We start from the raw sequence: 16,267 nt of genomic DNA, 5'->3' as shown, positions 1-16,267 counted from the left end.
ATTTACTTTTACTTATAAATAAAGAAATTATTTTGGTTCTTATGGATGATGGTTGCAAGTTCGTTTGTGGTGTTTGGACTATCCAGTTGAAATTGGAACTGTGAGGACGCTAGGTCTCTGGGAAGTTTTTCGCAACTATTATAAAAAAAAAATATTTCACATTTTTAAAGGGTATGGATTGGGGTCGTTACAGGCCCCGTATGAAGCTCTGTATGGCCGACCATGTAGATCCCCTGTGTACTGGGATGAGGTTGGAGTGAGAGTAGTGGAGTCTCCAGAGATCATCCAGCATTATGCGGATCAGGTGCGTTTGATTCGGCAGAGATTGGTTGCAGCACAGAGCAGACAGAAGTGTCATGCCGATCGGCGGTGTAGAGAGCTCAGTTTTGAGGTTGGCGATCATATGTTCGTACGGATTTCGCCTACGAAGAGTGTCTTTCAGTTCAAGAAAAAGGAGAAGCTGAGTCCTCAGTGTGTCAGACCCTTTGAGGTTCTTGGATAAGTTGGGGAGACTGCATATCGAGTAACACTTCTTTCTTAGTTTTCACAGATTCGCGATGTGTTTCATGTCTCGATATTGAGGAAGTATGTACCTGACCCCTTACATATGATTCACTGTGAGGTGATCGAGGTATAACCCAAGGTTGCCAAATTAGGAAGCGAAAGCGGAAAACGATACGGAAAGCGAAAGCGAGAAGTGTTGTATTTTAAAATGTATAGGAAGCGGGAAGCGATGAATATTAAAAAAGAAATATAAGAATTGAATGAGAATCAAAATGAAACACAAATACAAACTAAAATAAAGTGACTAATATTAAATTTCATGATTTTTTTAGTGTAAGAATTAAAATTTTAACAAAATCTAAAAATGATGACTACCAATTTAAAGAAAACACATGAAAATGAGTGAGAAGAGTGAGAGAAAACACATAAAGAAACATGAAAAGTTGAGTAGGAGAACATATAAGAAGAATAGATGAAGCATGTGGAAAGCGTGGGGGAATCGAGGTTCTCATCAAGTTTCGGAAGCGTGGAGTATCGTGCTTTCAAAGCAAGTTTTCGGGAAACGAGCTTCCCACCTATCTAAGAAGCTTTCGGTAACTCTCGTACAACCTGACTTGACGATAGAAGAGAGACCTGTTGAGATTGTGGATCGTCAAGAGAAGATGCTGCGGAGTAGGATGATTCTGTTCGTGAAGATGTGTTGGCAGCATCATGGACTGAATGAGTGCACTTTGGGAGCTTGTGACGGATATGCGTCAACACTACCCACACTTATTCGGTACATTTAAATTTTGAGGACAAAATTCCTTTAAGGGGGGTAGGGATGTAATGTCGCATATTTTCACAATTAGTCATTTTATGATTTTGTCGAAAATTTGGCTAAGTCTGAGAGAAAAATTGTTTAAACCTCGATATTAGGCCGATGCTTTGAAATCTGGGCTTGGCCCAGGTTTCATTGTCAAATGTGAGAAAAAGTTTTACTTTTGACATTTAAATTCAAGCGAAATTCGGGTTATTTTATGGCAAAATTCAGAATTTGTTATTCGTGCAATATGTCGTTGAATGCGTCTCAAAATTATGAGCGCAACAATATTTTACTCTTCAGAATTCGAGTTTCAGTTGGCCCGAAAATCATATTTTTTCAAAAATTTAGTAGTTTGTCGAACTGGATCCGAAGTTGGATCGGATTAAATCCAATGCATATGACCCGAATTAATATGAATTTGGATCTTATTTAAGACCCATTTTAATCTGAATTTAATCCAGATCATGATCCAATTTCGTTTTGGCTATGGATTTGGATTTTGGATTCGGATTAAGACCTAAATCCATGTCCAATAAGAATGTAGCTTTAAATTCAGTTTAAAGCTAGCTGGAGTTAGGAAGACTCCTAAAGTAATTAAATTAACTTTGGAATTTTGAAAATATTTAATTAATTATTTAATTTAATTTAATTTAATTAATTTTGAAATTTATTTTAGGGTTGATTAGGACTTCTTAAAAGAGTCCTTATTCTTACCTACGAGAGATTAAGAAACAACAACAACAACAACTACACCTTCATCCCAAAACAATTGGGGTCGGCGATATAATCCTAAAAAGAAAATAATTATGGGTCTTCCACATGAATCCTTCTCCTCCAATCATTTCTATCCAATGCCATGTCCTCGGTGAGGTTCAAAGTATTCATATCCTTTCCTATCATCTCCATCCAAGTCTTCTTAGGCCTACCCCGACCTCTTTTAACGAGGGATTAAAAAAGACTTTTAAAAATTACCAAATTTGGAAAAGTCAACATAGAGGAATTTTTAAAAATTTGGAAACAAGGGAAGAGAGTCCAAGGTGAAGGCTCTCTCTCCAGCCCATTTTAGAAGGGGCTGGAAGGGCGGGGGGGGGGGGGGGGGGGGCGTCACCCATTATGCCTATAAATAGGCCTTAAGTCCTAGAAAAAAAAACGTCATGAGAAAGAAAAGACAAAAGGCAGAGAGAGGAGGAGAAAAAAAGAGAGGAAGAAGGAGGAAGACGAAGAAGAAGGAGCCTTCTTCTCCAGCCATCTGATATTTTTCACCAGTGGTTTTCCTTGTTCATTCAATCTTTGCAAAGGTATGAGTCTCTTGTTTTGGATTCAAGTGAGAAATCGAATGCCGGTTTGATTTCTATGCAATATCTTGGATGGAAATCCATGGAAAAACATTTATGTGATTGTTTTATCAAAAATGCATGGAGGATGATTCATGGATCTTCCTCCATGGCTGTATTCTTGTTTTTCTTTGATCTTTTTCATGAAATAAAATTTTGTACATGTTATAACCGAATTTTATTGGTGGTAGGAGTGGTTCTTTTAGAATCCTCTCTAATGAATATCAATCTCGATTGATGGATCATGATATGGACTGAGAATATACATCAATCTTCACTCATTATGCCTATAAATAGGCCTCAAGGCCTAGACAAAAAAACGTCATGAGAAAGAAAAGAGAAAAGGCGGAGAGAGGAGGAGAAAAAAAGAGAGGAAGGAGGAAGACGAAGAAGGAGCCTTCTTCTCTAGCGATCCTATATTTTTCACCGGTGGTTTTTCTTGTTCATTCAATCTTTGCAAAGGTATAAGTCTCTTGTTTTGGATTCAAGTGAGAAATCGAATGCCGGTTTGATTTCTATGCAATATCTTGGATGGAAATCCATGGAAAAACATTTATGTGATTTTTTTCTCAAAAATACATGGAGGATGATTCATGGATCTTCCTCCATGGCTGTATTCTTGTTTTTTTTTTCATGTTATAACTGAATTCTATTGGTGGTAGGAGTGGTTTTTTTAGAATCCTCTCTAATGAATATCAATCTCGATTGATGGATCATGATATGTGAAAAAGGTGAAAAAGGATCCTACCCGAGTCGACCCGATCCATGTAAAGATTGTGTACAGAGTATACGTTTACCTTTAATCGGGTCTGGATACACCAGACCCGGATCCATATCATATAAAGTAAAGTTATAAATGCATTGTTTTAGGTCACGATTTCATACAGAAATCGTGACAGCCGCAGACCTCTTCTTGCTTTCGTCTCTTCGTCTCTCTCTCTCTCTCTTTCTCAATGCAGGTACGGGTGGATTTCTAACATGGTATCAAAGCGGTGTTGAAGCTTGGCCTGAGATCGCCTTCTCGTCTGCGTGCGTCTTCTTCCTCCTTTTCTCCGTGTTCTCCAGTTCTGGTAAGATCGATAACGTCTCCTCCTTCTCTTCCATCAACATCTCCTCTTTTCTTGTTCTTTAAGATCTGATTCTCTCTGGAATCAAAGTGGACTTTCAGTTGGATCTGCCGACGTGAAGAGACGTAGACCGGTTTTCCCTCCCTCAATCTGAATATTCTATTTGCTGAAGTTAATACTTGTGCTATTTCTGTTTGCATAAACTCTTCTACTCTTCTTCATTTTCTTTCTTCTCTCGTTCTTCCTTCCTCTTCTGTTTTTCTGTGTATCCTGTTCACGTGAATCTTGTTCACGTGAACCCAGACCGTAAAAAATGAGGGCCTGTATTTCATGTGAATCGCTGAAATTGATTCACATGAAACATCAGACCAATCGTGTGCCCTATTTCAGTTTCTGTTTGACATTGCCTGCTAGACTTCCTTCTACTGCTGTCGTACGCTCGATCTCCCTTTGTCCAATCCCTTTCATGCATCCATTTCTACATATTCAAATATATATTTGTCGTGTAGTTTTTTTTTTTGTTTCTCTTATTGATACTCGTTTGAAAATATATTTAACGTGGGAAAGTTTTTTTTAATATCAGTTTTCTGGAGAGCATAGAAAAAGGTTCAGTCTCTCTATTCTTATTCTCTAAATCTGACAGCCGCAAAAAAAGAAAAAAGAAAAAAAAAGAGGTTGAGCATTTCGTGAACACTCTTGCTGAAATTCACTCTCTATGGATCCCTATTCCCTTCAATCAAATATTTCTTCAAGTTTTCTCAACCAACTCATTTCTGAAAAGTTGAATACCTCAAACTTCTTGATTTGGAAGAGACAAATCATTCATTTTATAAGGAGCCAATGTCTCTTAGGTCACTTGGATGGAACCATCCTAGTCCCACCAGAATTTGTTCCGAGAGAAGAGAAAGACGATCAAGGTGCGAGTTCGATTGTATATGTAAAAAATATAGAATTTCTCAATTGGGAAATGAAAGATCAATCTGTTGTTGCATACATCACCTCAACCCTGTCTCAAGAGGTTCTTGTTGCCATTCCCGACAATTGTACAACATTGCAACTCTGGGAGCGACTGGTTCAGACGTATTCACAGGTTTCACAAGCCAGGATGGTTTTTCTAAAAAGGGAATTTCAGTTGCTAAGAAAAGATTCAATGACCATCATGAAATATTTGAACAAGATAAAGACCATCACAGATCAACTTGCAGTTATAGGATGTGCCGTTAGTGACAATGCCATGGTGCAACAAACTCTGAGCGGATTGGGATCTGACTACAATATGATAGTTACTTCACTATTGTGCCTTCCTGTTCTTCCTACCTTTGATGAGCTACGAGCCAAATTGATCCAGTATGAAATGACTCTGAAGGGATTCTCGGAAGAAACTCACATTCACCCAAATTCTCAAGAAGTTTTTGCTATAGGAGTGACTTATGGTAGAGGACGGGGACGAGGAGGACAAGGGCGAAGTGGATACGGAGGGCGTGGTCTACTTCCCACTCCAAACATGTTAGCTCATGCGAAGGGATCAAGATCCATCCCTAGTTGCTTCCTTTGTAACAAAAATGGGCATATCAAGGCAAATTACTGGCATAATCCAGAGAATAAAGGAAAGGGTCCATTTCATTAATAAGAGAGCTTCAAAACCTTTTGAGATAATTTGTTCTGATGTATAGGGATCCGCCCCGATTGCCTTTGGATCTGGGAGCAGATACTATCTAGTCTTTGTTGATAACTATTCCCGATACACTTGGATATATTTCATAAAAATTAAGTCAGAAGTCTTCTCTTCGTTTCAAAGTTTTCTTTCCTTGGTCAAAAATCAATTTTCTGAGTCCATTCAATTTTTCCAATGTGATGGAAGTGGGGAATTCTCATCCCGTGATTTTATTTCCTTTCTCCGAAATAACGGAATAGGAAGAAGGGTGTCTTGCCCTCGCACCCCCCAACAAAATGGGATTGCTGAACAAAAACATAGGCATATCGTTGAAAGTGCCATGAGCATGCTTCATTATAGTAATCTTCCCATCAACCTATGGACAGAAGCTTTCCACTCTGCCGTACATGTGACCTATGGTTGTTCTGGAAAATAAGTCTCCTTATCACTGTCTTTTTGGAGCTCATCGTAGTTATCACAATCTGCGTGTTTTTGGATGTTTTTGTTATGTGCATATTGATCAGTCCCTGAGAAACAAGTTTCAGGACAAGGCCAAGAAATGTAGGTTTATGGGATATGCAGATGACTATAAAGGATATAGGTGTTGTGATCCCATCAACAAACGCATCATAACTTCAAGAAATGTTGTCTTTGATGAACAAAATTTTGATCGCGAAGCTGACACAACAAACATGTCAACTGAAGTTTACTATCCTTGGTTGAGTTCAGAACTTTTTGCTGGCCCTAATGAAGCGTGTTCCTCATATTGCGTGCAACAAGAAGAAGAGATGTTTGAGAACACTAGGACGTTGGGTTCACAGAATGCAGAGGAAATACCAGGTAGATACAAAAACATTGTCTATTCCGGACAGAGACTGATATCATCAAGTCATTCAGATCATGTCTCAGTCACCAATCCAACTCCTCATACTCTTGAGGTCAGAAAATCAAACCGCATACGACATCCTATTGACAGGTGGGTTAGCTATAACAACTTTTCCTTGGATCTTCAACTCTTTTTAACTGCCCTCAATAAAGAAGATGAGCCCATTATGTACTATCAGGCAACCACTTCTACCAAATGGGTAGAAGCCATGAATGATGAAATGCAAGCCTTGCATGAATGTGGAACTTGGGAAGTTGTTCCGAGATCACCTGACAAAAATGTTGTCGGATGTAAATGGGTCTATAAAATAAAGTACAAGCCAGATGGAACCATTGAACGATATAAGGCAAGACTTGTGGCAAAAGGATTCACTCAAGAAGCAGGGCAAGACTCTGATGAGACTTTTAGTCCGGTTGTAAGAATGAGAACAATTCGAATTATTATTTCTTTGGCTGTTGAACATAGATGGAAGTTGAGTCAGCTTGATGTGAAAAATGCATTCTTGCATGGAGATTTGAAGGAGGAAGTATACATGGAGCAACCTCCTAGATATCAAGAACAAAATTGTAAAACCCATGTGTGCAGGTTAAACAGAGCTATCTATGGTCTGAAGCAAGCATCTCGCTCTTGGTTTGATAGCTTCTCGCTAGAGATTCAGAAACATGGATTTTCACGTTCCATACTGGACTACTCATTATTTATTTTTAGAAGTCAGACTGTGACTACTCTGTGATTAATTTATGTTAACGACATTGTTATCACAGGAAACTCTGAAGTTCACATCAAAGAAGTAAAAAACTTACTAGGTCAGAGGTTCAAAATAAAAGATCTTGGAGTCCTGTGCTACTTTCTTGGTGTAGAAGTTGATAACCAGGCTCATGACTTGACACTCACTCAGCACAAGTACACCATAGACGTTCTCAGCAAGGCAGACATGAAAGACTGCAAACCTCTAGGAACTCTGAGTGTGCTTCATCAGAAACTTAGCGCTGATGATGGAGATTTGTGTGATGACCCAACCAGGTATCGAAGCATAATAGGAATGTTACAGTACCTCACATTCACTAGACCTGACATCGTTTATTCAGTCAATCAAGTATCTCAATTTATGCATGCGCCACGTACTGGACATATGGAAGCGGTCAAGAGAATCCTTAGATATCTGAAAGGGACTATTGGGGATGGATTGATATATTCACCACAGTCATATGGCAAAGATGAGCACGAACTTACTGTATATTGTGATGCAGACTAGGCAGGAGATCCTGACGAACGAAGATCTACATCAGGATATTGTGCCTTCATTGAAAGAAATTTAGTCTCTTAGAGCAGCAGAAAATAAAAGGCTATCGCTAGATCAAGCACTGGAGCTGAATATAGATCCATGGCTGCTGCTACTGCCGAAGTCACATGGATCAGGCATCTACTAACTGAAGTAGGAGAAAAGATCTCCCACATTACCTTGCTATGTGACAACCAAAGTGCTATCAACATGTCATTCAAACACGTACATCACAGTCGTGCTAAGCACATTGAGATTGACCAACACTTTGTGAGACAGAAGGTTGAAGAAAAAGAGATTGAGCCTGAATTCATCAGTACTGAAATGCAAGTTGCAGACATATTTACCAAAGGGTTAACCAATGATCGTTTTTGGATGCTTAAAGGCAAGTTGTTCATGGTCCAAAACTATGATCAACTTGAGGGAGGGTGAAAAAGGTGAAAAAAGATCCGACCCGAGTCGACCCGATCCATGTAAAGATTGTGTACAGAGTATATGTTTACCTTTAATCGGGTCTGGATACACCAGACCCAGATCCATATCATGTAAAGTTATAAATGCATTGTTTTAGGTCACGATTTCATATAGAAATCGTGACAGCCGCGGGCCTCTTCTTGCTTTCGCCTCTTCATCTCTCTCTCTTTCTCAATGCAGGTACGGGTGGATTTCTAACAATATGGACTGAGTATATGTTGAAATTATGATGTATGCATGTATTTTTCAGAAAACATTAAATATGCATGCATTCGTGAATAAGTATTCACAAGTAGGCTTAATGCCCATGTTACATTTTTGAACATGCACATGGTTTGATTTGTTTGTAACCCTACGTGAATGGGATCATTGTTTAAACATGCATATTTGGGCCATGAATCTATAAATGCAGGCATGGACGTATCAGATAATGTTTTAACACACGTTTTTCATTCATATAAATATGCATAGTTTTAAAGAAGAAGAAATCGTGTTACTAGTGGACACTCTTGTCTCTTTTGTTGGACCTCATGGTCTGGCCGAACAGACCAGCCGAGCATGGCTTGGCTGTTCAGGTCTGGCCATACCTGGCAAGGTAATGACAGCCCTACCAGGCCCGACTGGACTAAGTCCAGCCGGCCTGACAAGGTCTGCCAAGCCACAGGGCTCAGGTAAACTTTTTTTTTATACGTGGAGTGGTAGGCTGTCAGCCAGGTCCTGACAGTGCATACACAGGCCCGGGCTGGGCCTGTGCATGGGCTTCCTTGCCCAGCCGATGGACTCGGCTGGGCTGGCTCAGCTAGCCTGGGGCTGGCAAGGACCTGCCGAGCCCAGTCCAGCCCTTGGGCAGGACTGGGACAGGCCTGGCTGGGGTCTGTCCAGACTAGACCCAGCCGACGACCAGGGTCGGCTGGGCCTGTTTGGAACCCCAGCCGACCAGCCGACTAGGTCGACTGGGTGTAAACCCCTTTAGAAAAAAGAAGATTTATATATATATATACATATATAGATATATATGAAATTAACACAGTACGTGTGTAAACCTGAGGAATCAAATTGAATGTGTATACAGATTTTTAGATCTGATTATAAAGCTTGTTTATAGCGTACGTGTATGCATGAAATTTATGCGGGTTTACATGCGTGCAGTTGCATGAATGTTCACATGTGTGAATCGTGAATGGCGGATGCATTGACATGAATATGTATACTAAAAAAAACATGCATTGACGTGAATATATGTACATAATCAAAGTATGCAATTGACATGATTATGCATAATGAATGGAATCATGCAGTGCTTTAAATGAAAGCGTGCACTTGACTAATAAAGTTGGGTCTAGTTCCATGTGAACTAGAGACCCAAAAATAATAAAAAGAAAAAAGGCAAAGAAAGGAAAAAGAAAAATATTTATATATATTACATTGGTTATATTTCAACACCTTATATGGGGAAAGGGGCTGTGGGGATTAGTGGATGAGACCGTTTCGGAACCCAAACTAATTCTTACAAAGATAGAAGGTGAGAAAGAGATACCTCTTACGGAGGTTGAGAAAAACAAAGCTATTACCACTTACGAAAAAAAGTAGAAGGAATGGAGAATGGGACATGCCAAAATTATGTCTTGGCTCATTAGTAGTGTCAATATAAAAAAATGTTCAAGTCTTGCAAAATTTGAACATGCAAACAATGCTTGAGACTATCTTAATTGAATGTATTCTTTTAAGACATTGCACATGTGTGCGATTTACAAGATAAAGTATGAAATATGGTTCAAGGGGACAAGAGCATTAAAGAGTACTATAATAGCTTGTCCGAATTATGAGAATAATTGACTCTTCTTGAACCAAAGTGGCATTATCCAAAAGACATAGAACTCTGTCAAAATCAAATAAATATGGAGTATTTTTCCAATTTATTAATAGATTAAGATCGGAATTTGAATCAACCAAATCCATTCTTCATCGAGGGAAGATTCCTTCAATAAAAGACACGATAGAAGAATTAAGCATGGAAGAGAATAAGCTTAAGAAGAGAATCTCCAAGTGTGATGATGACTCGGTTCTAGCCATATCTAGATTGGGAAACTATGTTCGTACATACAAACTTCCACACTATGGGAGGACAAATGATGAGAACCAAGAAAATGAATTTGAAAAGAAAAGTCATTTGTTACTATTACCGAGAACCGAGGCATGTGAAAACTTATTGTACGAAATTGAAGAAACCCTATCAAAAGAAGGTTGCCTTCGTTGGACCTCCACAAGAATCAAGCGAACCATCCATTGAAAGCATGTCCTTAACACAATTAGTGGAGACACTTCAACCTCTACTAAAACGAGCATCTTCATCCACTAGGGCCGCTCTCTTCCGGCAGCATCTTTGATCCTGGTAAATCTCTTGGGCCTCTTGACTCCGATGCCTCTTTTCATGACACCAAATATTGATATGTTATCCGAATGTCATAACTCAAGTGGGTCAAATGTTTTTACCGCTGAAGAAACATATCTTGAAATAAAAAAAATAAGAAATTTTGAAAATACTTCTCAAAAGTCAAAAGATTTTTGTATTCCACAAATTAGATATATTCCTAAACTTAACCTAAATCTTTTATTTGTCTTTCAATTATCTGACCATGGATGTAAAGTTTCATTCTCCTCTCATGGTTGTCGAGTGCAGGATCACCAGTCAGGAAAGTTGATTAGGGAAGGACATAAAGAAGGAGTCGTATACTACATGAATTTTTAAAAAATACCGAAGAATATATTATGTTGTAATGTTTAGAAAATGAACTTGGATCTACGACACAAGAGACTTGGCCATCCTAGTGTATCCAAGATCCAGTTCTTTCCAAAGATGGAAAATTTTTGTAATTTTGAAAACTTACATGTGAAAAATGTATTCTTGGTAAAATGAAGATATTACCTTTTCAAGAAAGAACCTTTGTCTCTTCTCGACCACTTGAGTTAATACATTCGGATGTACGGAGACCCGCATCTGTTATATCAGAATGTGGCTTTATGTATTATGTAATTTTGGTTGATGATTTTACAAGACACACTTGGATCTATTTTCTTAAGCATAAATCTGCAGTTTTCTCGCACTTTTAAATATTTCATAATCTAGTCAAAAATCAATTTAAGAATGATATTTTAATCTTGCGCACCGATTAGGGAAATACTTTTTATCAAAAGAATTTAATGATTATTTGAATCTACACAGTATCATACATAAAAGATCATGTCCTTATACCCTTAAACAAAATGGCTTAGCAGAAAGAAAGCATAGGCATATTATAGAGACAATAAAAACTTTACTTGTTACACATTAAGTACCAAAAACCTTTTGGGTTGAAGCCACTCTAACGGCAGTTTATCTTATTAACATATTTCTATCATTTTCATTAAATAATATATCTCTTGTTGAAAAAATTTTCAAACAAATTTCAGATTATTCTAGGTTAAAGGTTTTTGAGTGCAAGTGTTTTGTTTTTTCCGACAAAAATGACAAACTCTCTCCTCGTGCTATTCCTTGTATTTTTTTAGGATATGCAAATCACAAAAAAGGCTATAGATGCTTTAATTTAAAAACTAAAAAGTTATGTGGTTAGAAATGTATCTTTTTTGGAAAATGAAAGTTCTTTGAGAATGAGAATTCTAAGGAAATAGATGAGTATTCTTTTTTATTGGACTTGGTTCTAAAAATTGATAAAGGTGATATTGATGAAAGCCAAGAAGATCAAAATGACATGATAAGTACAAAATCATTTCGTGATATCAAGATTGTATTCAATACTCTAGGCGTGGTAATTTAGAACAACTATGTGCTCTCGCAAAATATACTAAAGAACATGAACAAATATAAACAAGGTCATCTAGAGTGTCAAAAGTCTCCGAAAAATTTGTCTTATGAGTCATTTTCACCGAAGTATCAAGCCTACATTGCTTTAATACATTCCTACATAGAGCCTTCTAACTATGCTGCAACAAAGGAACAATCTGAATGGGTCGAAGCAATGACAACACAATTAAATGCCTTAGAAAAGGCGAATACTTGGACTATTCAAGATATTCCGCCAGGCAAAAAGCCTATAGGTTGTCGATGGGTGTATAAAGTTAAAACCAAGAGTGACGGAACACTTGAAAGGTTTAAGGACCGATTAGTTGCCAAAGGCTATTCCTAAGAGTATGGAATAAACTATGAAGAGACCTTTGCTCCAGTCGCTAGAATGACCATAGTTAGGACCTTAGTAGCTCTTGGCTCTGTAAATAAATGACATATATATCAAATGGATGTCAAAAATGCATTTCTCAATAAAAGCTTAGCCGAAGAAGTGTATATGGAACCGCCACCTGACATTAATATTCCTAAAGGAAATGCTTTTCGTTTAAATAAGGCTTTGTATGGATAAATAGGGAGTTGACAACATTAAAAATTTTCTCAAAATATACTTTGAAATGAGTGATTTGGGTTTTTTAAAATTCTTTCTTGGTATAAAAGTTGCCTATTCCTCTAGAGGCTATTTACTAACTCAATCTAAATTTGCTCTAGATATTGTTGACATGAAAAATAGGTCGACACTCCCGAAGTTATAATTATCAAAATCAAGATTGATGATGGAGAACCACTTGAAAATCTAACACCTTAGAGACAACTTGTCGGGGCAGTGTCTGTCTTATCTCTCAATTACAAGACCTGACATTGCTCATGCCGTTTACACAGTAAGCCAATTTCAGTATGCTCCTACCATTGTTCATATGAGAGCTGTTTTACGTATTATCCTTCACTTTTTAAGGACTTTTCTTGTATGTTTCTTCCTTCTTAGATCTAATTGCTTATACTAATGCAGATTGGGGAGGTGATCCCAATAATCGACACACAACTACTGTTTTTTATGTATTTTTAGGTGAATCATTGATCTCTTGGAGGTGTAAGAAGCAACAAAAAGTCTCCATCTCATCAACTAAAGCCAAGTACATAGCTATGGCCATAACCACTATGAAAATTGTCTAACTAAGACGCTTGCTTCATGACATGGGTATTCAGAGCACAGAAGCATCACGACAACAAAAGTTCTATTTACATCGCCAGCAATCGGACATTCCACGAACTCGAGATGGATTGTCACTATGTACGAAATGAATTTCTACATGGCACCATTGATCTTCCCTATGTTTCTTCAGAATATCAAATGGCAGAATTCTTTATCAAACCTCTCGTTGCTTTTCAATTTTACTTTCTCTTAGACAAACTTTTGGTTATCCAACCGTAAGTTTGAGGAGTATTAAATTATATGTAATAACCTAGGCTAACTAGGAATCTTTGTTATTTTATTTTTACTTTAGTTAGCATAGGCCTAGTTTAGTTAGAATATGATATTTTTGTCATTACTTTTACTTTATAGTCTTTTTGACTAGTCAATATTTGACTTAGTCAAAAAGACAAAGAGACGTTGGGCTCCCAACGACTCTATTTAGGGCCGTTGGAAGCCCAACGACTCCCTCCTCCAGGCCCATTCATTGTGTATAAATATGGGGCTTTGCCCCCTCATAAAGCCCAACGACTCCCTCCTCCAAGCCCATTCATTGTGCATAAATATGGGGCTTTGCCCTCTCATAATGTAATGCTTTCTCTAGTGAGATTCTCAATCAATAATATATATATTTTTCTCTTTGTTGTTGCATACTCTTTTTTGGGTATTTTGTATGAACCTTTGTGGTTCTTGTGAGTGTTCTTTCTCAACACTTTAGTTTGAGATCTTTGAAGTGTTGTTTGGTGGTGATCCAAGAACTCATCTTCTTACACTGACAAGGGTCCTAATGAAAATGGTTCTTGACTAGAACATTTCCCTTGGTAAAAAGGCATGAAATACTTTATTTGGTTCTGTAACAAAGATACATCCTTGTCAAATCAATAGACTAGTTAACAACTGTTTGATTCTGCATTTATCCTCAAGACTCTGGTGGTTGAACTGTGGAATGCATAAACAAACAAACAATAAAAAATATTTATTTATTTATTTATAGCAGGGCTCGTCATTGTCTTGTCTTATCTTTTCTTTTATCTTTATGTTTCTTTCTTTCTGCTTTTATAATACTCACCTTTAGAGCATATCTATGATTGTGAAGATTGAGTATCTGAAATGGTGCATGTAGTACATAATGTGTCCACTTCGCTATGTTACACCAAGTCCATATGGCTGCTATATATATACACACACATTATTTGAGCTTAAGCTTCTGGTTTTCTTTACAACAATGTGTAATTCCTTGAAATCCCATGTCTCTTTCATGTACTTTCAATCCCAGGCGATGTTTGTCTCATCATATTGATGATGATGATTTAGTATTTTCTTTTCATACATACTTTTCACTTCCTCTGCCTTTGTTCTTCATGGTGATTAGGAAATAATGTGAGCTCTTTCCTTATAAGATTGAAAGCTAGGTGCCAGTCATCATCTTTATGTATACAGTTGATAAGCATGTAATTGATTAATTATGTTTTAGTTGTTTCCAAATTTATGTATTCAAGGGATTGACATCTTATTCTTGTTAATCTAAGGTTTACTTTTTCTCATTTTTCCAAAATAGGTACGAGGTGATACTTCACACTATGATGCTGTTGCAAATTCAGCTGCATCTGGCGTGCTTTCAGCTAGTCTGCATTCAGGTCATAGTTTGGAAAGTGTTTCTGTTGGTGGTGTTATATACTTGTTATAGTTCAGTTATCATACTCATTGTCAGAATGGATGCTTGAGCCAGGATTTAGAAGAACCTCCGTTGCTATTATTTTTTTTCCTAAAATTTACTTGCCTTTATTTAAATGAATAGCCTGTGTCTCATGTTATGCGCTTGCATAAACTGAAGTTGAAGTCTCTGGCTTAGTTGTCAAAAGCGCTAGTCAGTGCCTAGGCGGACAACCCCAAAAAGGACTAGTCGGCCTAGGCAGGACGAAGAAAACAAAATATCAAGAAAAGCATAAACATTACAGTAAATGGTTAAATTAGTATCAAGAATGTGATTGTAATTATGAATTAAGCATAAGTGTGTAATTCAATGTAAAATATCATAAAATTACATAGCATTGAACATAAGGCATATCTATGTTGTATAATATATATAGGTCGTAAGAGCGGATGGCTGGTGAACGAGGGTCGGATGCTCCTAGTGCATCCAGTTTTGTGTAATCTGGGACATTAGCGGCGGTCACAATTGTCATTAATGCCTTCGGTGGAAAATAAGGAATCAGCGGCCGATGCGACCGTTTCCTTAAATACATTAAAAAAAGTGTAGCTGCTGATCCGCATGGGATCAACAACGAAGAAGTGTCTGTTAAAAATATAATTATATATATATATATAATTATATATATATATATGTATATAACTAGGATAGTAACTAGGTTAGTTTAGTTAGTTTTTTTTTGTTTTTTAGTTGGGATGAGACTAGTCAACAAAGGTTGATTAGTCAACCCGTATTGTAATTATGAGTCCAACGATTATTTAGAGTTGTTGGACTAACGACTCTCCTTTTTGGAGCTCCAACTTTGTGTATAAATAGGAGGCAAAACCCCCACAATATGTATGCTTCTTGCATGAGCATTTATCAATAAAATATTATTTTTATCCCTTGTGTTTGCCTTTTTTAGTGGGTGTTTGTGTGTGAGCTCATCTTGTGGCTTGTGTGTGTTTTCTTGGTGCTTTGGTGAAATTCGTTTTAGTGTCCACATTATTGTTCTTGGTGAACATCTTTTGGAGGATCTCGTTTCCTTTCATGGTATCAGAACTTGGAGATCAAGTTATTTTTAGTGCATTGGGAAGCATGCCACTCAAGATTTAGAAGGGATAAGGTCTCTTTTGCAAAATCCATTTAAGTGCTTGTGAGATTGTGGTGCCCTTTTTTTTGTGGTAGAGCGTTCGTGTATTCATGCTCTTTATTGGAGAGGGCCTCTTTGTGGTGGAGTGCTCATGATTCTTTCTTATCTCTTTTTTTTTCTCCCTCTCGATCTTCTATTCTCTTTCTTAGCCTTTGTAAATATGGATGATAATGTCACCCTAAAATCCATCAAGCTCATTGACACAAACCTTGTAACATGGACTTCTATCATGAAGCACTTCGAATGCGGAAAAGGTTTGTAGGGTTAGTGGATGGGTCAAATTTGGAACCCAAACTAATTCTAATTAAGATAGAAGGAGAAAAAGAAGTACCTCTTACGGAGGCGGAAAAGACCAAGGCTATGGCCTCCTATGAGAAAAAATGGA

At 37.5% G+C, this 16,267-nt stretch overlaps 1 protein-coding gene across 2 annotated transcripts in view; it reads left to right on the top strand.

Moving 5' to 3' along the window:
* COS1 (6,7-dimethyl-8-ribityllumazine synthase / DMRL synthase / lumazine synthase / riboflavin synthase) overlaps nucleotides 1-16,267 on the top strand; it is an 86,446-nt gene that overhangs the window by 54,816 nt on the left and 15,363 nt on the right. For both annotated transcript variants that reach the window (XM_090002774.1, XM_090002775.1), the window contains one exon: nucleotides 14,598-14,676. In XM_090002774.1, the coding sequence (XP_089858900.1) occupies nucleotides 14,598-14,676 (79 nt within the window). The remainder of the gene's footprint in view (nucleotides 1-14,597; nucleotides 14,677-16,267) is intronic.

Source organism: Nuphar pumila, chromosome 4, assembly GCF_984573655.1.
Source record: "Nuphar pumila chromosome 4, dmNupPumi1.hap1.1, whole genome shotgun sequence".
NCBI classification, from domain to species: Eukaryota; Viridiplantae; Streptophyta; class Magnoliopsida; order Nymphaeales; family Nymphaeaceae; genus Nuphar; species Nuphar pumila.
This window is presented reverse-complemented; position numbering and strand designations above follow the sequence as displayed.